General features: G+C 51.0%; 9 protein-coding genes across 9 annotated transcripts; 4 read left to right on the forward strand and 5 right to left on the reverse strand.

The window, feature by feature from the left end:
• Positions 1-64: 64 nt before the first annotated feature.
• On the reverse strand, positions 65-2418 carry VTN77DRAFT_146 (uncharacterized protein; the record flags this gene model as incomplete). Its single annotated transcript, XM_069417193.1, has 5 exons — positions 65-117; positions 187-1872; positions 1944-2011; positions 2072-2170; positions 2228-2418. The coding sequence occupies 5 exons, from the start codon at positions 2416-2418 to the stop codon at positions 65-67; spliced, it is 2097 nt and encodes a 698-aa protein (XP_069282509.1).
• Positions 2419-4304: 1886 nt separating this feature from the next.
• Positions 4305-6019, forward strand: VTN77DRAFT_147 (uncharacterized protein; the record flags this gene model as incomplete). Its single annotated transcript, XM_069417204.1, has 3 exons — positions 4305-4960; positions 5028-5909; positions 5992-6019. 3 exons carry the CDS (start codon positions 4305-4307, stop codon positions 6017-6019), a joined length of 1566 nt encoding a protein of 521 aa, XP_069282510.1.
• A 648-nt stretch (positions 6020-6667) lies between these two features.
• Positions 6668-7945, reverse strand: VTN77DRAFT_148 (uncharacterized protein; the record flags this gene model as incomplete). Its single annotated transcript, XM_069417215.1, has 1 exon — positions 6668-7945. The coding sequence occupies one exon, from the start codon at positions 7943-7945 to the stop codon at positions 6668-6670; it is 1278 nt and encodes a 425-aa protein (XP_069282511.1).
• Positions 7946-8526: 581 nt separating this feature from the next.
• Positions 8527-10863, forward strand: VTN77DRAFT_149 (uncharacterized protein; the record flags this gene model as incomplete). Its single annotated transcript, XM_069417226.1, has 1 exon — positions 8527-10863. The coding sequence occupies one exon, from the start codon at positions 8527-8529 to the stop codon at positions 10861-10863; it is 2337 nt and encodes a 778-aa protein (XP_069282512.1).
• Positions 10864-12198: 1335 nt separating this feature from the next.
• On the reverse strand, positions 12199-13614 carry VTN77DRAFT_150 (uncharacterized protein; the record flags this gene model as incomplete). Its single annotated transcript, XM_069417238.1, has 2 exons — positions 12199-12793; positions 12845-13614. 2 exons carry the CDS (start codon positions 13612-13614, stop codon positions 12199-12201), a joined length of 1365 nt encoding a protein of 454 aa, XP_069282513.1.
• An 801-nt stretch (positions 13615-14415) lies between these two features.
• VTN77DRAFT_151 (uncharacterized protein) lies at positions 14416-15229 on the forward strand (the record flags this gene model as incomplete). The annotated part of the gene is made up of 2 exons (XM_069417249.1): positions 14416-14691; positions 14768-15229. The coding sequence occupies 2 exons, from the start codon at positions 14416-14418 to the stop codon at positions 15227-15229; spliced, it is 738 nt and encodes a 245-aa protein (XP_069282514.1).
• Positions 15230-15571: 342 nt separating this feature from the next.
• Positions 15572-16359, forward strand: VTN77DRAFT_152 (uncharacterized protein; the record flags this gene model as incomplete). The annotated part of the gene is made up of 4 exons (XM_069417260.1): positions 15572-15894; positions 15985-16027; positions 16110-16212; positions 16289-16359. 4 exons carry the CDS (start codon positions 15572-15574, stop codon positions 16357-16359), a joined length of 540 nt encoding a protein of 179 aa, XP_069282515.1.
• A 1278-nt stretch (positions 16360-17637) lies between these two features.
• VTN77DRAFT_153 (uncharacterized protein) lies at positions 17638-18114 on the reverse strand (the record flags this gene model as incomplete). Its single annotated transcript, XM_069417271.1, has 1 exon — positions 17638-18114. One exon carries the CDS (start codon positions 18112-18114, stop codon positions 17638-17640), a length of 477 nt encoding a protein of 158 aa, XP_069282516.1.
• A 46-nt stretch (positions 18115-18160) lies between these two features.
• Positions 18161-21577, reverse strand: VTN77DRAFT_154 (uncharacterized protein; the record flags this gene model as incomplete). The annotated part of the gene is made up of 7 exons (XM_069417282.1): positions 18161-18330; positions 18391-20545; positions 20595-20693; positions 20750-20962; positions 21019-21305; positions 21361-21465; positions 21535-21577. The coding sequence occupies 7 exons, from the start codon at positions 21575-21577 to the stop codon at positions 18161-18163; spliced, it is 3072 nt and encodes a 1023-aa protein (XP_069282517.1).
• Between the last annotated feature and the right edge of the window lie 1034 nt (positions 21578-22611).

Here is a 22611-nt window from a genome sequence, read left to right on the forward strand (position 1 = left end):
TAATGAAACAATACCCTGGGCGAAAAGGGCAGAAACAAAAATCAACTTTTAAATGACTGCCGTCTTAGATAGCAACACCCCGCTTTTTCATCAAAGCCTTTCTCTCCTTTTCCTTGGCTGTGAATAGTAAAGATAGTGGTCAGCGCAAAATCACAAAGGATACAGTATGAATGGGCAGAAACATACCTTCGTCGTAGACAAGGAACTCGTGCAAAGCACTGCCCGCAGGGACCATGGGAAGGACGGGCACCTTCTTGTCGGTCATCACTTCCAACAACGCAGGACCATCACTCTCAATAAGCCACTTCAGCTTCTCCTCTACTTCGGCCGGACGACTGCATCGCTGGGCTTGGACGCCCATTGACTGGGAGAGCATGACGAAATCGGGGTTCTTCTGGTGAGTGTGGGCGTATCGGTCCTCGTAGAACAGGTTCTGCCACTGGGTCACCATGCCTTGTTCCTCGTTGTTGAGAACCAAGACCTTGACCCCGATGTTGAACTGAGCCGCGGTCGACAACTCGGTCAGGGTCATGTTGAAGGAAGCATCTCCGTCAATGTCGATGACCAAAGCATCCGGGCGAGCCACCTTGGCTCCGATGGCGGATGGCAGTCCGTATCCCATGGTACCCAGACCACCCGACGTGATCATGCTGCGGGGATAACGCCAACGGAAGTGCTGGGCCGCCCACATCTGGTGCTGGCCAACTCCCGTTGTGATGATGGTCCGGTCCTTGATGGGGTCGGTGAGAATGCTGAGTTTTTCAATCAAGGTCTGAGGCTTAATCGGTCCCTCCGGAGACTCTTTCTCGTAGTGTGACAGCGGGAACCGAGCTTTCCAGTCGTTGATCTGAGCAAACCATTCGGGTCGGTCGGCCACAGGATTCACCTGTGGTAGAAGCAAGGCCAGGTTCTCCGCACAGTCACCTTCCACAGCTTCGGTGGCCTCCACAACCTTGTTGATGTTCTTGGGCATAATTTCGAAGTGCACAATGCCACCACGGCCCTCAGCAGCAGCAAGCTTGGCCTGAGGCGCGAAGCGGCGGACATTTCCCGTGACACGGTCATCGAACCGCGCACCCAGTGCGATGATCAGATCGGCCTCCTGCATGGCCATGTTGGCATAGGCTGACCCGTGCATGCCCAGCATGTGGAGGGACTTGGGGTCAAGCTCATCGAACCCGCCCAGGCCTTGCAGGGTGGTGGTCACGGGGATGCAAGCCTTGTCAGCCAACTCCTTCAGGAGCTTAGGGCCTTCCGGGCTAGCGAGGATGCCTTGTCCGACATAAAGCACCGGCTTCTTGGCCATATTCACCAGGCGCGCAACACGCTTGATGGTAGCCTCCAGGTGTTGTCGACTCAACTCACGAGCGGCCAAAGTTGCGGCGCTGGGGTTGGACGGGAGAGTGCTGTTCATGGGGATCGGTTTCCGGAGGATGCCAGCGGTGATATCTTTCGGCAGGTCGACGAGGACGGGGCCGGGCCGGCCACTGGTAGCAATCTCGAAAGCTTCCTTGATCCGTCGAGGCAGCTCGGCCACGTTCTTGACCATGACGTTCCACTTGGTACAGGCTCGGGAGATACCAACGACGTCGGCTTCCTGGAAGGCATCCGTGCCGATGGCCGTCGTAGGCACCTGACCGCAGAAGACGACCATGGGCGTACCATCCGAGAGGGCGTCCTGCATGGGCGTAACGACGTTGGTTGCGCCGGGGCCAGATGTCACCAGCACGACACCAGGCTTGCCGGAAGCCCGAGCATAGCCTTCGGCCATGTGGCCGGCACCCTGCTCATGACGAGGGAGGATGAAGTCGAAATGAGGGGAATTATAGATAGCGTCGAAGACAGGAAGAATGGCACCACCAGGGTAGCCAACTGCGACAGGAGGGTCAGAATACATGCACATTGTGGATCGTCATATGTTCCATATCTCCGGTATGACTCACAGATGTGCTTGACTCCGAGTCTGAGCATCATCTCATGGAAAATTTCACCGCCGCTCAACCCGACGAACCTGTGGAAAATAAATCGTAAGCTTCATTCAAAGAGCAATTGAGATTAAGGTGATACATACGAGTCATCGAGTTCAGGCAAATTCCGGTTCTGCAAGGGAGAGACATTGTTGCGCTGCGAATCTTGGTTGAATGCCGGGCTGGGGGCAGAACGAGCATCTCTGTTGCATTGATGTCAGTCAATGAACCAATTCTCCTTCTTTTCTGTGAGCACTCACGGAGCAGGTGCTGTCGCCGTGCTCTGGCCTCGTTTCGCGACCTCAACCGCCGAAGAACGCTGGACAGACGAGCGGTGGGGTGAGATGGCGCCAGTGACAAGTGACGCAGAGAAATGCCTCCGGCTCGAGGCCAGCTGCCTCTGCGTGGGAAGAGTGCGCAAGGCACTTCTCGAGGGTCTCAAAGGCATCATCTTTCACCGCAGACGACAGCCAGGCCACCCGGGCAAAGGAAGGAAGAAAGGGAGCGGAGGATGAGCAGTAGGCAATGCTGCTGGGCGAGCGAAAGAATAATATCTATTAGACTTGGAGCTAGACAGCGTTCCCCGTGATTTGTGCCACACGACTGACTCATTATTGGCTGATGACACCGAACGATCGCCGGGCGGTCGGTATCAATGCGAAATCGGGGGCCAGACGCCAGAGCCACTTCCGATCATCGGGGACGTGGGAACAACAGAATTGCAATCAGCCAGCCATCTGACGGATATTACGCATCAAGACTTTGTACTACCGACTGACCATTATCATTGGTGCTACAGACACATCATACAAGACATCATACATGCCTGGTCTCGTTAACTTCCAAGTTACTGAGCAAAACAAGTAAAGGTGCGGATCTCACAGCCGGAAGCTCCCCATTCGAGAATGGGGCACCACGGGATCCCGGAGTTCGGACCGGCTGCAGAATGAGTAATAATGCAATATTCAGAAGGCTTACGAGGATGAAGAGCTCGATCCATGTTTCAACGGTTCCAATCATCACAAGTTGCACGCATTATCAATTACGTCGATACTCGAAGCTGTACGGAGTATTGCTGTCATTGTTGGGGTGGGCCTACGTACCTAGGTAGGTAGATACTTCGCTAGCCGCTGTGTTCTGCAATATTTGTATGCGCTCTGAACTGGACATGCATGGTCCATCTATCCTGTACGGAGTAATCATGTTCCACAGAATCCTGCGGATTGTTAAGTCATCCCTGCCGGGGATGGACTTGGCAAATGTCCGTCTGATGCGTCAGGGAACGAATTCCAAACGTCCACTTCAGCTACGCAGTACAAGAAGCTTGTGATGATAGTCAAGCTGCTGCAAGATGATTCAAATGATGCTAGTGCGGGTAGTGAAGAATCAGAATTGATGGTAAAATGATGCTGTCCCGTTCTCGACCAGACAACAGGAATCTGAATATTTAACTTACTCGATTTGGTTGTTACTGCGCCCGCTCGTGTTCTTATAGATGACTCACGTTTTATTATTGCCATTACTGACCTAACTATAATCCAAGGAGCTCGAGTAATCTTAATCATACGAGAATAGAGCTCAGAGAAGAATAGAAATAATGGTGATTGTTACCTTACTGGCCACTCCCAGTATACCTCCAGAACTGAGAAGTCGCCTAAATGTGAGCTTCTGCAAACCTAAGTCCCAATATATAGAAACCACTATACCTGCATCCACCACTGTATGTCTTATTAATTAAATATGATTGGCAGTAGCGAGTTATTTTATCCCTTTTTTTTAAAAAAAAATCCAGGAAAAAAAAAACTAGTACTCCGGGAGTCCAGTTTTATATTTATTAGGCAATTAAATATCAAATATAATAGTAGGATGTACTCAAGATGGGGGAAGTTTTATCTATAAAGGAGGTCTCCCCGAAAAGACAGACTGGGAGAGAGTCGCTAATTGATCAATATTCCTTAATTCACAGGAACCAAGTATCAGCCTCGTTAACTACCTATGTAAGCAGTCAACCTCTGATCTTGATAGATCTATAGATTGATATCTGACCCCTCACCGCCTTCCCGATCGTCGCACCGAGGCGGAGGAGCGTTGCAACGTTGCGGTAAATAAACGCGGGGAATGTCCCGCACTCTGTCGCGTGGTCAGAGACCACACCACGCAGAACACCCCTCTCATCCATTCCATTGGGCATCGAGAGATCCGTTTCGACCAGAATCAAGAACAGCTGAGCTAGCTATCTTCTGAATTACGGCGTCCACAGTCTCTCTGAAACCCTCCCTCCGCATTCACTGCAGAAGAAGAGAGCTTGCGCTCGCAGCTAAATAAAGAAACCCCGCCATGGCGACCCCGCAAGAGCTGGTCCCGCAGACCGAGAACATCGCAGACGTCTATGCTACAGATGACGCCTCTACAACTTCTGTCTCTCCTGAGATTCAAGCTCGCTGGTCGAATCTTCTCTCGCAATTTCTCAAGCTCTACGGCCACCGGCCCGATTTCGTGTCGCGAAGCCCCGGACGGGTGAACATCATCGGCGAGCATATCGACTACAACCTATACGATGTCCTGCCCACGGCCGTCAGTGTCGACGTCATCATCGCCGTCAAAGTCATCCCATCTGAAGGTCCAGACGCGTTTGTCAAGATCGCCAACGTAAATTCCGAAAAGTTCCCCTCTCGTCAGTTTACGGTTCCTCGTGATAAAGATGTCGAGATTGACCCGGCCAAACACGAGTGGGTCAATTACTTCAAGGCAGGCCTGGTGGGTGCATTGAAGTTCCTCCGTCAGAGAAGCGGAGATGCGGCTTTCTCCCCGGCGAGTCTCGAGGTCCTTGTCGATGGCAATGTTCCTCCCGGTGGTGGGATCTCGAGCAGCGCTGCGTTCGTCTGCTCGAGTGCGCTGGCGGTTATGAAGGCCAATAAGCATGATGTTTCGAAACAAGATCTGTTAGACTTGGCTGTTGTCTCTGAGCGCGCAGTTGGAGTATATTCCGGAGGGTCAGTCCTTATCCAGTTCCTTTCTTTTTTTTTTTACTCTATCGCTGACAGATCTATCTCGCAACAGCATGGATCAGGCCGCCTCCATCTTTTCGTCCCGTGGATATCTGCTGTACACTCGATTTTTCCCGAGCTTCTCCGTCCAGCACGTCCCCGTACCCAAGGCAGAAGAGGAGATTACTTTCCTCATGGCTCAGAGCTTTGTCACCTCCAACAAGGCGGAGACTGCTCCGCGTCACTACAACCTTCGGGTAGCCGAGTGCACTCTCGCCGCTGTGGTGCTGGCGAAGCTGCACGGGATCACCCTGAAGAAGGACAATAGCTCCTTGGGATACAGTCTGCGCAACTTCCACGAAGAGTTCATGCGCAAGGAGGGCCGTCTCAGCGACCCGCTCGAGAACCAGCTCGATGCCGTCATCCAGACTGCCACAGAACTGCTCTCTCAAGAACAGGGTTACACGCGGGAAGAGATCGCCAAACTGCTCGACATCACCGTCCCCGACCTCGAATCCCAGTTCCTCTCTTCCTTCCCGGTCCAAGCGGAGCGGTTCCTGCTCCGTCAGCGGGCGCTGCACTGCTTCAAGGAGGCGCGCCGCGTGCTGGCCTTCAAGGCCTGCCTGTCCAATGCCGAGAAGCTGGATGAGAAAAAGATCCAGTACCTGGGCCAGCTGCTCAACGAGTCGCAGGCCTCATGCCGGACGGACTACGACTGCAGCTGTCCCGAGGTCGACGAGATCTGCGAGATCGCCCGCCGCGCGGGCACCTGGGGCAGCCGACTCACGGGCGCTGGCTGGGGCGGCTGCACGGTGCATATGCTGCCTCAGTCCAAAGTCGAGGCTGTGACGAAGGCGTTGCGAGAGGAGTATTATCTCAAGAAGTTCCCTGATATCAGCCAGGAGAAGCTGGCTGAGGCCATGGTCATCAGCAAACCGTCTAACGGATCATTCATGTATGTTTTTTTTCCCCTTCGATCGATCAGTTGTTATTCCAGACGTCCTCGCTAACCAATCGTCTCTCTTTCTTTCATATAGGGTCACCGGTGCAGCGCTGAACATCTAGGCCAACGCCTAATGGATAATTCTATTCGATTTCTTAGAGCCCTCAGGGCTTCGAACTATTTTGTTTGTTTGTATATAGATTGGTGATATCCATGTGGTATGGGAAATGTCTACTCTATTGTGTAAAAAATGGCTCATATGACATGTTTTCTCTGTTCCACGACTTATACCACACCACATTGCGACTTTCTTTTGTTTTCTCTTGCGTTTTGTCAGGATATCGTTGATATCCTTCACCTTTCGTGGCCTCCCGTCTCTGTTGTCCTTGCTTCTTCTCCTGATGAGAGACACTAGGTGAGTTGTGGGCCGCAATGACCGGTTCGTCCCTTTATTTTCTGCAGGCTGCTCTTCACGGCAAGTTTACGATTTCCTGGGATATGGTGGCGAGTGGTGGCAGGAGAGGATCCCCAGGATCTAATGTCGCGAGCGCTCGTTGAAGAGCTGAGCTCTCAGGAAGGGTTTCAAATGCTCCATTTCATTTCAACGACCACGGAGCCAAAACTGCAGACCCGGTGTGATAAATATCCAATCCATGACCCGGCGCTGTTTTGGATAGCGCGTTTGTATCCAGGTCAGAAGCCCACTCCGGTGTCGTATTATACCCATAGATGTAGTTGAGTAGAGAGCTGTATCCACAATCGGTACCGCCTCATGACTTCTTCTTTGGTGCCTTGCTGAAAAAGTCACTCATCTTCTTCATCCCGCTGGTGTCGACCTTTTTCAGTTCCCGGACGCCGCGGGACTCTCCCGCTTTCTTTTTCTTCTCTTCTTCCTCCTTCTTGCGCTTCCTCTCGGCGCGTGACTCTTGCGCATCCTCATCTTCGGCCGCGCGTTTCCGAGTGTAATCAGCGGCCGAGCGGGATGCGAGCGCTTCGGCCCGGAGCTCGGCAATCTGCTTCAAACGTTCCTCAAGCGGCTTAAAGTCCACAGGGCTTTCGGGAGAACTTAAAGCCTCATCGACCTTTGTGGAAATGTGCGGGGGTAAATATGAAGATTGCATGAATGATAGAGCGACACGAATCCGAAGTAACCGCGTAATGTCATCTGACGTCGACGCATCTTCCGTGGATGGCTGCGTAGCCGGCGTAGACACACCAGAGGAAGTTGAGGCCGAGGTAACAGTAGCAGCAGCACTTGACTGTGTTTCTGACTGCTCGGGAGACTCAGTCTCTCGAGTCTCGCCGACGGAACTGTTCACTTCGGCGGTTACTATGTCCGCCCGCTTAACAGCCTGGAGAGGGACCTCCAACTCCTGACGAACAAATCGCTCTTCCAGACTCGCTGGGAGACCTTGTGACACCATGCGTTCCGCCTTAGCGAGGAGCTCGTTGACGAGCTTTGTCTCGCTGAATCGATACATCTTCTCATCACCGGCTTCCACGGTGTCACAGATCGCTTGCATCCGCCGCTCCAAAGTAGGCCTGAATGATTCGTCGTATAGAACATGGCGAAGGTGTCGTGGCAGGTCCTCTTGCGTATCGAGAATGTCATCGAGAGGTTGAAATAACTTCTTTTCAGAGTTGCTGTTGGAAGCAGCCGGTGAAAGTATGGGCAGCATGAAAAACATGACGTCGATCGGCGTCGCAATCAGCAGCTCGGCCTTTTTTGCTATAGCACCTTTGGAGGGCTGTTTCTGCCCTTGATTCTCCCCAGCTATCTCATCCCCTTTTGGCGTAAACAGTATACTCTTGGGGTGGTGTGAAGCAGGAGCGACAGCCGTAAACTCGTACAATCCGGCTTCTGGACAGAATAGATAGCGATTCAGGGAGCCAGTACTAGGATTCGGAAGGGTAACAAATCTGGCTGCGTCAGTTGCCTTGGAAGGTAAGATAAACGTCCTGCTGGGTGTTTGCGCGGTCTCCAACGCCTTCTTCCCGTGTTCCTCAGTCTGAGGGGACTCCACGGGGGCGCGAGATCGGGTCTTCATAATTGGTAACAGATCTCAGAATTCCTTCCGTACCGCATGAATTGTATGTGTCGTGCTGGGTCAATTGATATTGATTGATATTAATAGGTTCGTTTGGATCAGTTACGCTAAAAGGCTCCCCGGGCCGACGCGACACGCGACTCCCGCTGCTACACGCGTTCAAACATGAAGGATGCTCCGAAGCCAATCACATAGCAGACAAGCCACATTAAATCAAGGCACACATGTGATATGTCAATTTAGCTGCATGACAACAAGTCGCAAGTCCTTGGATCACAGTTTCTACGATCCTATCTCTTAAACGCTTGCTGTTGAGACAATCCTAGATTGCTTCATTAGACGATGAGGTGGGGTTGATGCGCCATTCCGACTGCAATGGGAAGCGTTCACATACTGGATTACTGAGGTTAAGCACCACGGTATATCGCTATTCTTGAGCGAGTATGTGCACATCTGCCTCCTACCAAACATGCTGCAGCTAACTCATGCCTGTTCTGCAAGTGGTTGAGACATCATGGCCCCCCAAGTCACCGCGGGACGCCCTCCTCAGCTCTCCAAGCGGCCGCAAACGATATCAGGAGATGCTGAATCGTCAAGTGAACCTTGCATCGCCGATCAAGTGGTCGAATACTACTCCAAACCTCCGGGCCAAAGCGCAAGAGCTCTTACGTGATGGTGATGATGAGCAACCAGATTCGGACGATGACGAAGAGACGCTTCAATTGAAGCTGGCTGCGATTGAGGCACGTCTCAAGTTGAAGAAGCTTCAGCAAAATAAAGCAAAGGCGGCTGCTTCAACTTCGGATGTAGAAAGACCAGGTTCAGCCGTTAGCTCGTCAGTGCGTCCTGCCAGTCGCCTTAGACATGCGACGGATCGCAGGGGAAGTGTTGATGAGGTGCAAGTTCCGTTATCTCCCGCAAAGAGGATCCCAGCGGTGGCTGAGCCCGTTTCGCCCCGGAGAGTACTACTCGGCATCGACAAGGGCCTCAAAGGGAAAGATGTATCTCTTCGACGACCACCAGCCAGTACTCGGCTGGGGAGTTCTCTCGGACCTCGGGATAGATCAACGCCCCTTACTGGCGACAGATACGAGTCTCGGGATATTCGGTCTTCCGCCGGTGAAGGAATCAGACGGACCAAGTCCTTCAGCGAGAGAATAGCAGAAAGCAGAAGTGCTGAGAAGGCTCGACAAGAGAGGGCGGAGAAGATACAAAAAAGTCGAAGCACCGCGTTCCAGGTGGATAAAGCAGAAATAGAACACTTCAAGCAAGTGGCGGCTGCTCAACGGCCGTCAACTTCACCGGTTCGGCCGCAAGTGACTGAGAGTTTCAGTCGTGAGGATGTCTTGCGAGCGTTTCGTGGATCTTCTCCAGCCTTACGAAAAACCAAGACGACCCCAAATCTTCGAGACCTGGCCCAGACGCAGAAATCGGGAGGAGAACTCTTAGGGCCCGAGACTAAGAGTTCTAGTGAGGGCCAAACAAATACAGGTGAGGAGGGCCCAGATCCTTCTAAGTATGAGCCTTTCTCGGCGCTGCACCTCTCCAATCGCATCTTGCCGCACTCCTTTCTGAGCCGAACGTTGGAGTCCAAGACGATTCTTCGCATTCCCGACCTGCTAAAGGCCGTCAAAGCTCCTAACTTTGACCCTCCTGACGTTGATGGAGACTATGTGGTATTTGGTATCGTCGCCTCCAAGTCTGCTCCAAAGGAGCATAAAGAATCTAAAAAGGCAACCACGAAGGAAGTTGACCCTTACGACGATGGTCTCAATAACACGGACAAGTACATGGCCATCACTCTCACGGATCTGAAATGGACTATTGATCTTTTCCTCTTCGATACTGCCTTCCCGAGATATTACAAGCTCTCCGAAGGTATCCTAATCGCCATTCTGAATCCTAATATCTTGCCGCCACCGCCGAACAAAATCGACACTAATCGATTTAGCCTGTGCATCTCATCCTCTGACGATACCGTTCTCGAAATTGGCTCTGCGAGAGACATCGGGTTCTGCAAAGCCGTCAGGAAAGACGGTAAGACGTGCCAGGCCTGGGTCGACGCTCGCAAGACGGAATTCTGCGACTTCCACGTGGATGCGCAGATCCGTCGCACGCAGGCACAGAGAATGGGGGTCAACGGTGGAACAGGCATGTTTGGACCTGGAGGGCGCTCCGGACCGCGCACGGGGTTCTTTGGTGGTGGCGTGAAGCAGAGCGGCGGTATTAGGCGTGGACTGAAACCCGACGGCGCTCAGTATGATAGAGAGACACAATCTACCTTTTACGTCGCGCCGGCTCCGAAAGTGAGCAACCTGGGCAACCCTTCTAGCGGCCTCTTTAGCCGCGGTCATCGCACCGCTTCCGCATCCAGTTTACTGGATGGCGACGATGACCCTTTCCTGCCTGCAGGGATGAATGGTCGCGGAGCGGAAAACAGAGAGGAGCGCCTTCGGCGACGTCTTGCGGAGCAGCAGCGCGAACGGGATATCGCCAGCAAGCTTGGTGCCAAAAAAGGCGGGGGGATAGGCGCGGAGTATCTGCGTACGCGAGTCGCCGAGAATTTCTCCTCTCCCTCACCACACGTTGGGGGAGGAGATGCCAGCACGCCTTCGGAGAAGGATAAGTCAGCCTCCTCTTCAGCAGCCAACGGTGTTCTGAGCAGTCTGGGCCTGGGACCCGGCAGCGCCAGAAAGGCAGACACCATCCGCCTCAGCCCGATGAAGCGCGCCCATGAGGGAGACAAATTCCGGGGGAGCGCAGTCAAGAAGACTCGCTTCATCACCTCCAAGGGCATCCGAGAAGCTGGGAGGGACAGTCTTGGAGGGACTACCACCTCTTTATCGATCATGAACAACAACAATAATGAAAACTACAACGACGACGATGATGATGACGAACTTGATATCATAGCCTAGTTGCAAGCCTGCCTGCCTGCTACAGTGGAATGGAAGACTCTTTCTTTCGAAATCCTCCCATATTTCCTTTCCCCCACCATTTCTTTTTTTTTCTTCTCTTCATCTTCTCTCTGGTGACAACTTACTTAACCTCTTTAACCTCTTTCTTCCTTCTCTTTCTCCTCCTCTTTCTTTTCCCCATTACACTACTGAGCCAAGGTTTCATTTCAGGTCCAAGGGCAAAGGCGGTTGGTTGGTTGGCTGGTGTGCTGGTAGATAGGTGGATAGATGGAAAAATGGAAGATATACCCTCTATGCGTGTGTGTGTGCGTACTGTTGTTTCGTGTTGTGAACTTCTGGCTTCCCAGATTGAACGGATGCTTTTTCTCTTTTCTTTTTTTTTCTTTTTTCGACCTGCTAACCCACCCAACGCTCATCTCAGCCCAGCTCATATTGGTTCTGTCGAGTCTGTGGGGAGGGGGGCGTGATTATCATCGTCACTTATGTTTTATTTTCTTTTCTTTATCGCTTACGTCTTTATTTGTTTGTTTGTTGCGTATGTACATCGGGTTGGCTTGCTTGCTTGGAATACAAGTACAGTATTATTTTTCGTTCTTGTATACAACTCTACTGCTACATACGTACGGTACGTACCGTACGGGATGGGGCTTCTTTTCTTTTTTTGAAGGAAACAGACCGACCCATGAAGGAATGGAATGAAATGGAATGAAATAGACAGAGACAGAGATATTCATTCGTGTCTCAATCAATCAATGACTGTTGTTGATTCAACTCGATCTGATTCATTTCCATTGCTATCGATCGCGCAAGACAAGAGTAGAAAAAAGATAAGACAATAAAACAAAAAACAAAAACCCGAACGCCGTCCCAGACCATTCATTATCCACAGTGATTCCACACCCACAGCCACATCCGTCAATCTGATCGATCCATCCATCGTATTGCCCATCCCAAACTTGAAAGTGAAATTCGACACAAGGTTTGTTCTTGTTGGTTTTTGTCTTTTCACAAAGCCGAGAAAAGAGGGGAAAAAGTGAGTCATTAAACGACATATGTAAGGTTGGGAGGGAAGGAAAAGGGGGCAGACGTCATAAGGAATATGACAAGCCAGTAGAGTACTGTAGTCATACGCTGAGGGCGACAGAAGTATCCGAACTGATATCAGATTGAAGACCCACCCAAACGCCGTCGTTCATAAAGAATAGACACAGGTAGAACCATACTAAGGAGAGGGGGGGAAAAAAAATCGAAGATGGGAAAGGACAGCCACGTCGCACATCATCGAATGATAGAAGCGAACATGGAAATGATACGTCGAAGGGAAGCCAGTGCGCGCTAGTTCCCCCTGGTCTTCTTGGTGGCAGGACCAGACGCGCTGGGAGTTGGGTCGGCATCCCGCTTCTTGGATATGTTGAATTCCGTTGCAGCAGGAGATGGCGTCTGTTTCTTCCTCATCCAACCGTCAAACGGACTGATGCGCTTTCCCTTCTTGGTCTCGGGCCCTGAAGGTGTGCCGTTCTGATGTTCGGTAGCTCGACCACTGCGAGATCGAAGGGAACGGCCCGTCGCCCCTGGAGAAGCAGGCGTCGTGACCGTCGACTTGACGGGGGGAGTAACATTTGACTGGTCCATGTCAACATCCACCATGTGATTGGCGGCTTCCTCGTTCTCGTCGTCCTCAGCATTGTCCTCGATATCGGTGGCCGCCTCTTCATCCGCGGTGGTCGAAGGTGCATCTCCCGTCTGCGGTTTGTGGGCATGCGGGAAAAGCACACGGGGCTTAATTGACGAGCGGGTCAACGGACGAACACGGGTGTTGATGACGGAGTCATCGATCAGGTCTGGACGAGAAGCCAGGAGACCCAGGTCATCATCATCGCTATCCTCCTCCTCCTTATCCTGGAACTTGCGAAACATCTTCTTGCCGCGGCTGGAAGAATAAGTTAGTCGAGCTGGATACAAAAAGGACATGCGGACTTACAAGACATAGAGCATTCCATCCTCGCGTTTCAGGGCCTCCTCAACCTCTTCGGAGCGTTTCACCTCTTCCACCTTGCGCCGCCTCAAGATGCGGGAACTGGAGTTCATAGAAACGCGTTTATCCTCGGGTTTCTTGTAGAAAGGATTCTCCTCGCTCTCATCGAGCTTAGGGATGCGATCGCGGGAATCGGTGAAGATCTCAATCTTCTCGTGATTTTCACTAGGGTCTTCATGAAAGCTTTCTAGAGAGAAGCCGGAGTATTTTTTGCCCTTTTTCGCACGCGATGACATGGACGCGCTGGGGAAGAGAGCTCGGGCGGTGGTGCTGGGGTCCTCAACAGCCTTCTTCCGTGGAGTCTTTGCCGGTGTTGGAAGCATACCGGCAGTTGATGTTGTTGACGTGAATGTTGTGGAGCGGGAAGATGTTTTGCGTGAGGAGGTGTGTGCAGCTTCAGAGAGATCAGACGTATCTAGGGTTGGGTTGTCATTCACTGCCAGTGTCGGCAAAATTCCCCTAGAGGACTTCTTCCGGGGAGAGCAGGAACCCGGCGGTGACAGAGTGCCAGTTTGCTTCCGCGTACTGGTCAGACCTGGTCGGACTTGCTGAGGGGAGCTGGGTGGTGGTGTAGTATGCAAGTCCCGAGAGGCCCTTTGACTGGCCAATCTGGCCGAGTGACGCGTCGGATATGGATCGTAGGAGTAGTATCCTGCTCCATGTTTAGGAGTAGGAGGAGGGCGGAGTGTCGAAGGAGGTGGTGGAGTGGTAGCCATTTGAGTGACACTTGTTACTTGTGCTTCTAATCACTCTGGTGCACTTTGCTCTTGTCATATACACTCTGCAGTAGACTGATCTCGACACCAAACGCCGCACAATGGAGGTGCTGAATTCAAAACAGGGGCGGTCGACACTCGAAACAGGCGCACAATGGATGCAGTGACAATGGAAACAGGCTCGATAGGAAGGAATGGAGTATCCAAAGGATCATAAACAACACAGAGACGTCTGATGATGAGCAATGGGCAGAAACGAAGGAACGACAGGGCAACGCGAAGGTGGACTGTCGTCGGGCTGCCAGCGGAGGGAATGCCTTTGACGGTGCTCGGCCCAGCCACCGCTTTCTGTTCCTAAGCAAATTAAAACGGGAGGCTGACCACCGACACGGCGGCGCGCCCCACCATCAGACGCGGTTTGACACGTTCCACCAAACAGGCGACAAGACTGTAAAAACAAAAATAATCATCATCATAGCCAGGTAGCCAACGATCAGCCTGGTGGAATTCGCCCTGCTTGTTTCGGTCCACAACCCCCGCTGGCCAATGATTCAGCCATTTACCGTTTCAGTTCAGACAACGCATTCTGCAGACTACAAACTACGTCCCCGCAATCGACATCGACCCCGTCCGAAGAGAAGAAAAATCGAGAATTGATTGATTATTTCCAGACTTGGTCCGATATTCCTTTAGATCGTCTAATAGACATCCCCAGACTGCGACGGGGTACATTCCGTTACTTTTCGAATCGGCAGCCATAGGGCAGTTCACGTGCCAGCGGTGAGCACGCTCATACCCATCATGGCTGTCTCCAGTGCCGCAGAGGAAATGGAGCGGCTCCAGCTGTCAGATGAGGACACTGAGGAGCTCTGGAATTCTCCGTCCCAGCGGCGCACCAAGACAGCAGACCAGAAGACCGGCAAAGAAACCAATGCTCCCCGTAACGGCGAAACACTATTCGAGCGCGAGGAGGCGCGAGAGGCTGCCTTGCGCCACGAGCTACAGACCGTGAAGAATATAAACCAAGTAATTGAGGGCGTTCTTGAGAGTCTCGCTCGAGCAAAAGGCAACATGGAGGTCTGTTGAAGCCAGCTTGCACAGCTTGCACAAACTGGTAATAAAATAAAAGGATGAGGGGCTGACGTACCCGCAGACAGTATCCCGCACCGTCAACTCCGCCTCGACATTGCTGAATACCTGGACCCGGATACTCTCTCAGACGGAGCATAATCAGAGACTGATTCTGAATCCAAAATGGCAAGGAGCCACGCATGACATTGCCGAGATGGAAAGCGAAGCGGCTGCCAGACAACAGGCAGCGGAACGGCGAGAACTTGAGTTGCAACAACGCAGAGAAGCTGCTCTTAGGAAGGCAGAAGAAGAGGAGAGGAAGAGAGCAGAGGCGGCGGCGGCAGCAGCCAGCAGAGGCACTCGCGGCACATCCAGAGGCAGAGTTCGGGGTGTCCTTGGTCGGACACCAAGCGTCTCGTACTCGAGTAAGGGACTGACTAGTGCCGGTAGAGGCACTGCTTCAGCATCCACGACGGCTACTCGAAGACCAGTGAGTGGAATCGCAAAGGTTTCTTCGTCTGCTCGTGGCCGTGGAAGGACATGAAGTGACGATAAATGTACTGTATATGAACATAAGCATGCGGCATGATAGATAAGCCTCTAGTAGGCCTGAACGTGACAGAGATACCCTCACTAGTCTTCCTCGCTGTTTTCAGTATAAATTATTTTCACCCCCAAGTACGGAGTACTATTCATCCTGATTCTATCCAGTATCAAAAATGGGGCACTCAAATGTTCGTGCTTCCAACCGGGTTGTTTACCTAGTTAGTCGTGTGATAAGAGTCCGCGGGAATAGCTCGCGCCAAGCCTTCGACCTCACAGTCACCTCGTGCCTGTGTCAACAGCCACATCCCGTTCTCAGCACATCTATACGGAGTACAGAATCATGAATTTCGCCCCTTACCAGGACGAATCCCCCGAAGTTGAACGGGCTCTGTCCCCTCCTGTGCCCGATGCGTACCGCTCCCCGCCTCCGGTCCCGACGCTATCGCAATCTCCCGGCCCTCTCCCTCACCCGAATCACTTCGGCGGCGGCTTTGGCAACACTGGGTATGGAAGGGATGTAGAAGGTGGGCGGCTGAGCTTGGGCGCGTTCGAAACGAGCCTGCCTCTCCGCGTGGACTATGAGGCTATGTTGGCGTACCTGCTTCTTCCCCCGGCTGGCGGGTTGTTTCTGTTGCTGGTGGAGCATAAAAGCGATTATGTTCGGTGCGTTCAATCGAGTACAGTTATTGTTGTTTGTGGCGGAATGAATGAAGGAAGGAAGGAGAACAAAGTGACTGATAGATAGACGTTTAGCTTCCATGCGTGGCAGTCTAGCATGCTCTTCAGTACCATCTTTGTATGCCAGGCCTTCCCTCCCTTTCCTCTTCCCCCGATTATTACTTACAAGATCACGTTTCTCTAACCTTTTGCGACACAAGATCCTTCATCTCCTCTTTGCATGGTCAAGCGTTATCTCATGGCTCATGTTCATCGGCGATCTTTTTCTGATTGGGTTCCTGAGCCTGCATGCCTATCGAGATGGTGAGATGCGACGAATCAACAAGACATTAAGCGTCTGAACGTGCGAATTCACTGACCATTTCTATTTCTGATGCAGTCGACTCGCTGGAACATTACGAGGTCCCTATCTTTGGACGTCTCGCGAACTCCTTTGTTGACGACGAATAAAGAATGAACGAACGAAAGAACGAATTCGACAGCGGTGCCGCCCTTCTTTTTTCCAGCTTTCCTGCCTGCTGAGCATATGACAATTTTTCCCTTTCAGATACCCCCCTTTTTGATTACCAGTTTCTCTTTGTTGGTGGCTTTTCTTTTTCGTCATGCTTCAATGACCATGACCATGGACTTCTTTTTTTTTTAAGCTGCAATTTAGACTTTGTCAATGTCAATGTGATGTTTAAATTAATCACTTGTATGTGAACATACATAGGACTCGATTGTCGAGCTGTTCTGTCTGTCTTGTCTATATGCTGCTGCTACGATGATTGCGCTCTTCTTTTCTAGAACTCTGCATGCAAACCTCTGATTTTTTTTCAGTTCATGTATGTATGTGAGATTTTTATTATGTTTTTTGATGAAACTGTGCGCCTGATCTGCCTCGGCCTTGATATCAAAAATCGAGGGTTCCTCTTCTTCCAGATCAACGTTTTTTTTTTCGCCTGTTTTCACAGTTCTATCGGAATTCTCATGAACATACAATCTTGTTCCTTATTCCTACCAGGTACTAAGATCTTAGTACTGGTTTCGGTCACTATTACTTGAGTTAGTACATATTCTACGGAGTACAGTACATAGAAGCACATAGACTACCTAGTTAATTATACGAGCTGCTGTAGTAGGCCACTAGTTTCAACGTCTGAAGATGCTCATTCGTATTGGCAGACTAATGACCTAACTACCAATAAAGAATCAGAAGGATGGCAGAAAAGAACAGGGAGACGGACCTTTTTTAATACCAAAAACCTAACCATATTCGGTAGATCTCCGTCACCTTTATTCATTAATTATTGTTGCTGCTTCACGGCCATCGCAGAACTCTGTAAACAACTGACAGAGACTCTGATGGTGTCGAAGACTTAGTTAGAAGGAGATCATATTGGAAGCTAATCTAATGACTGCTCTATAGAATAGAAAATAAATAAGAAAGATGGACTAAGAACGGAAACATAGGCTTTATAAGGCCAAACACCCCCCCCCCCCCCCCCCACATATTCGGTAGATTCCCATCACCTTTCTTTGTTGCAGGTAGCTGCAGGCTTTCACAGCGAGATGGCAAGCTCCTAGAACAACGACAACTCAAAAATTAAGCATATAGCCTCTAGGACAAGATAGCAATCCTTAACAATAGTTTTTTAAATGGTGACTACGTATATGCTTGATTACATTACAATCAGCCCAGTCGGGATGACATTTACGAAATGAACAGGATAATCGGCCGTAAGTGTTCTAAAGGAAAAAGGAAAACTGGTTTGCATAGCATTTTTCATACTCTGGACAGTCATTCATCAGAAGGTACATTACATCGAACAAAGCGAACGAACGAACGAAAGGCGTATCCTCGTAGAAAAGAACACATGAGAGCGGGATCAGACTGACAACAACAACAACAAAGCAAAAACCGTAAGGAAAAGAAAAGGGTGGTGCGTGAGACAAATGAAAACAAACGAAGGAAAACATTCGTACGCCAAACATCTCAGAATGGTTCAAGAAAGGACACGACAAGAAATCATTGTGGAAATAAAGAAAAGGAAAAACGAAGGAGATGAATCGACAACGTTCAAAATCATCAGGCTGGAGAGCCAAGCGACATGACACGACATTTTTAAAGACCCAAACCCAGGACTTCGTCAGAATAAAAGGGAACCATTTCGTGCAATTATGTACCACAATTCGTAATCCTTGACACATTAAAAGCGAATCCATACTTAGATGGTCTGCAGATAGTTGCTTGGCACCAAGCGAATCCATCTTAGAGGGTCTGTAGATAGTTGCTTGGCACCAAACCCAGGCCGCCTCGTGGTCCGGTTAGTTCTGCTTCCCACCATCCGTCGTCTTGCAACCTCAAAATTGCCAAGATGTCGCCTTTGGAGAAGCCCAACTCCTCGGGAATGGCTGCAGTGTAGCTGTACATTGCTCGCGCTGTAGAGAGGCAGAGAGTCAGTGTGAGATTCATCGCTGCTGGTAAAGAATCGTTCTTACCAAAATACAAGATTGGGCGTCCATCGCGGCTGTACTGCCTTCCTGGCTCGGCGACAGCGAGGCTCTTGCTCCTGGATCTGGAACCTCCCTCTGGTCCATTGCCATAATACATCGACATGGGACGGCCGCCATTGTCCCGAGCTCTGCCATAGCTGTCATAACCACCTCCATAAGGATCCACCTGGGCTCCAGACAGCTGAAGTTCCATCCCCCCTGAACTCGATGGACGGTTCTGCTGCCTGAACTGCGGTTGAGGCGATGCGGCTCGTACAAGATCGCTTGGTGACCCATGTCTCGAATACTCTCTGGGAGAATAGCCAAGACCACTACCGGGCCTGGAAATGGTGGTGGGTGACTGTCGGTAACGACTATTGTAACTATTGGATTGATAAGAAGTTGGGCTCTGAGCAGCTCCACCACCACTGTACTGACTCACGCGGGTATCTACTCGAGGGGATGATGGCCGGGGGCTAGCACTTCGTCTCGGGGCAGGAGACCTGGCACGAGAAATCTCTTGAGCTGTCCCATTCCCTCGCGCGCTCATCCGCTGAGTGTTGGCAGGACTTCCAAAGATATTCTGAGTTTGACCGACATATTTCTGGGTCGTTTTCTGCATCTGTGCAGACGTAAACGCCGGTTGAGGTGCATCCAATCGTTTAATGGACGCGTCGTTGTACGACGGCGGCGGTGTTTTTGCCACCGCATCTTGGTTGTAGAAAGAGCCGGCGGTTGACGGTGCTGGAGTTGCAATGCCATGATACCGATCCGCGGACACGCGAGTAGCTGACGGCTTTCCCACTCCTTTCAAATCCGCAAGTGCACGTGCGATGGGGTCGAGCTCATCCTGGGCTTCTTTGCTCGACTGATTCTCCTTCTCCTTCTCCTTCTCCTTGTCCTTGTCCTTCTTATCTGGAGATGCCACGTCGAATACATTATTTCCAATATTGAGTTGGAAATTAGCCCGAGGATCCACTGGTTCCGGGCTTCCGGAATGACGTTCATCGGAAGGTGATACTCCGTACGTTGCCTTAGTTGGGCTGCGAGAGCTTGGCTGAATCGTTGTGGACTGACGATCCTTATCATGCCGGCTCCTGCGTCGGAAAGGGCTGTTGCTAAAGAAGGTGCTCCTTCTCTTCTGTATCTGTTTTTCAGGCGACGTTGCAGGCGTGGTGACCCCGCTGGTAAGCTTTGTTGGGGACTGTTTTCCACTGGGTGGCTCCTGGCTAGAGAGGGATGTCGGATTCGAAATGTCACTTTGGGAGTCTCGGCTGGAAGGCCTGTATGCACTCGTGCCTGAGCTGCGGTCGGAGGGTGGGCCGGTACGACAAAACATTGTCATACCATCCGTCGGGTACGAGTTGTGAGGCACCGTTGCAATTTCTCCATGTTGACTAGGGTTGTAATTAGGAGGCAGCTGACCACCGCGACGAAGGTCAAGGGGGGCTGGTTGAACTGGTTGAGGTGGTTCAACTGGCTGATGTTGTTGCTGAGCCGGTTGATGCTGTTGCTGAAGTGGCTGATGGTATTGTTGAACTGGCTGATGATGTTGAACCGGTTGAGGATGTTGTTGAAGTGGCTGATGTTGTTTCTGAACTGACTGATGTTGCTGAACTGGCTGATGTTGTTGAACCGGCTGATGTTGTTTCTGAACCGGCTGATGTTGTTGAACCGGCTGATGTTGTTGAACCGGCTGATGTTGTTGAACTGGCTGATGTTGCTGCTGAACCGGCTGATGTTGTTGTTGAACTGGCTGATGAGATTGCTGAACTGGTTGATGTGGTTGTTGAACTGGTTGAGGCTGCTGCGGGCTTGGCTTTTGCGGAGTTACCGTTGCCTCTCTGCTGTTTGGAGTCGAAGGATTGCCATGTCCCATCTGTGCAGCCAACTCTGAGCTCGGATCATGATGGGATTCGTAGGTTGACGGCTGAGGCGATGAACTGCGGAATGCAGGGTTGATAGTGCGCTGGAACTGAGCCACAGAGTAGCCTTCTTCCTCAGAAAATTCAGAACTCGTGTCATTGATATCGCCGCGACAGAAGTTGATGAACTTTGGAGGGTCTGGTATTTCCTGTCCAGTTCCTTTCTCCTTGATGAAGCTGGCTATGTCTTTTTCGACCTCGCAGTTTTCCAAAGACAACCGAATCTTCTCACAGGACTAGCCGAGTGTTAGCACCGCATCAATAGTTCGATTGGCAGTAACTTACAGCATCATCGCTCACACACACGGTCGAGGCAATATTTGCGTAACTCCATAGACTACTTTTGGTGAAATCAAGTCGCTCTTCCTCCAAGTCTTGGAATTTCTGAACCATCTGTTAGCTTCAGGCCACCTCATCTTCATCGTGGAGATGCATCTCACATCGCAGGCAGCCTTCCATTCCTTGTTCCAACGCGCGGTAGTCTCCTCCAAAACTTTCACTGCAGCCTCGTACTCGGAACTGTTTGACGCCAGTTGTATTTGGGTCTTCTCGAGTTTTGCTTTGTTCTTGCGTTCTTCCTGACCCATGACCATGTGGCCTTGAGCGAGGTAACCCTTTATTCGCAAGCAGTCTTGCTCATATCTGTCCCTCGCCTGTTTTCGAAATCAACATGCCTTTCACTATAGAAACCCGCGCGCTAGCGACATACCTTGTTCACAGCATGAGTCTGTTGATTCTTGGTCTTCAGAAGTCGTTCGATGCCTGCCTGAACGATCTTTCGTCTCTCTTTCATGCCGCCTGCGAATGCGGCCAGTGGTTCCTCCAGTTCCGTCTTCATTTGTGACGCAATTGCAGAGTGCGCTTTGGCAATAGCCTCTGTCTCTCCACGGACAACATCGAGTGACGCACGAAGCGTACCGGCCTCACAGGACCCTAGAGGCTTGCGGCACAAGGCGAGAAGTTTTCTAGCATATTCATCTTCGATCGCAGCACGAGCTATATCCATCGCCATCAGTAACGCCCTGAACATGGCGATGGTAATGATACACACTGCTATAGAATGCTCTCAATTCATCACACGTTATTTTTGCATTATGCATCCGCTCCATCAACGGAATGACACCCGCGTCATCTTTGCCCCAAAAGTTGTTGGCAACTGCAGAGAGTGATAATTAGCATCTCGCCCATTTGTCGTAACACGTCTGGACTTCAAGTTTCAACATACAAGACAGGGCAACCGCTGGCCCATCTCCTGCCGTCCCAGGCATTCTGGCCTTGCGCAGTTCGTATGACGACCTAGAGCCTCGACCAGCGTGTGCTCGAATACAAGATAAATAAGCGTTCTCCGGAGGGAAATAGGACAGCTAGGAAAAGAAAGGAGTGGGTAACTCTAGGAAGTACTGTAGCACCTGAAAACTCGGAATCACGAAGAGAAGCTTTCTTAAGCCGAAGAGTTTAAAGATCAGGTGGAGTTGATAGCAACGGAATGGAAACCGGAGAGAGCAGGTTCCATGTTTACGATCGGCGTTACACGGGGCAACCGCCGCGCGCTTTGGGGGGCCTCCCTAAGGCAACCAATCAGGCCGCTCTCCGCGGAAGCCCACTGATTTGGCTTCATCCCTACCCCGCCATGCCCAAACGTCCCTTTGAGCTGAGGACTCTGAAAGTCGTTTCAGAACAACTACGGAATTCTAATTACCTGTCAACCTGTCGGCAACATAGAGTAATTGGTTAGTCAACCCTCGTGTCTTCAACGGCTCCTTTCTTAGCCACTTGAATCTGTGCTGATCACGGTTTCAAGTCCCATGTGATATATATATCGTGTCCTTCATCCATGCATGATCCAGATGACTCTAGCGAGCCTTTTTTTTTTTCCAAAAAAAAAAAAAGAAAAAAAAATCTGTATTTACAGCGTTCATAGGGCAATACTGCAAATCTGATAACCTTTAAAGGGGTTCTACATACGCACAGAGACCATTGACAAGAGCTCTTCCCCTCATGCCTACTAGATTGTATGCCTACAATCACCGGTGGAAGCACCGTGTATTGTCGTCTAGTAGCGGCACTTGACGGCAGGATAGGAGATAGAAGGGAAATCTTCAGTGTGCTACTTCATCTCTCTACACTAAGGCGCCAAAATCACATCCTTAAGTCCGCCCTATAGTGAATTCCCTATTCGTAAGAGTACCGTACCTACCTAGGTAGGTGTGTATTAGTCAGCCACTGGGCACCAATACATAGCACGTGACATCTATTGGCGCCACAACAGCTGTCGCCAGTGGCAACCTGCTGTCCACGTGGC

The sequence above is a fragment of the Rasamsonia byssochlamydoides genome (genome assembly GCF_041956645.1).
Source record: "Rasamsonia byssochlamydoides strain NRRL 3658 unplaced genomic scaffold VTN77scaffold_1, whole genome shotgun sequence".
NCBI lineage: Eukaryota > Fungi > Ascomycota > Eurotiomycetes > Eurotiales > Trichocomaceae > Rasamsonia > Rasamsonia byssochlamydoides.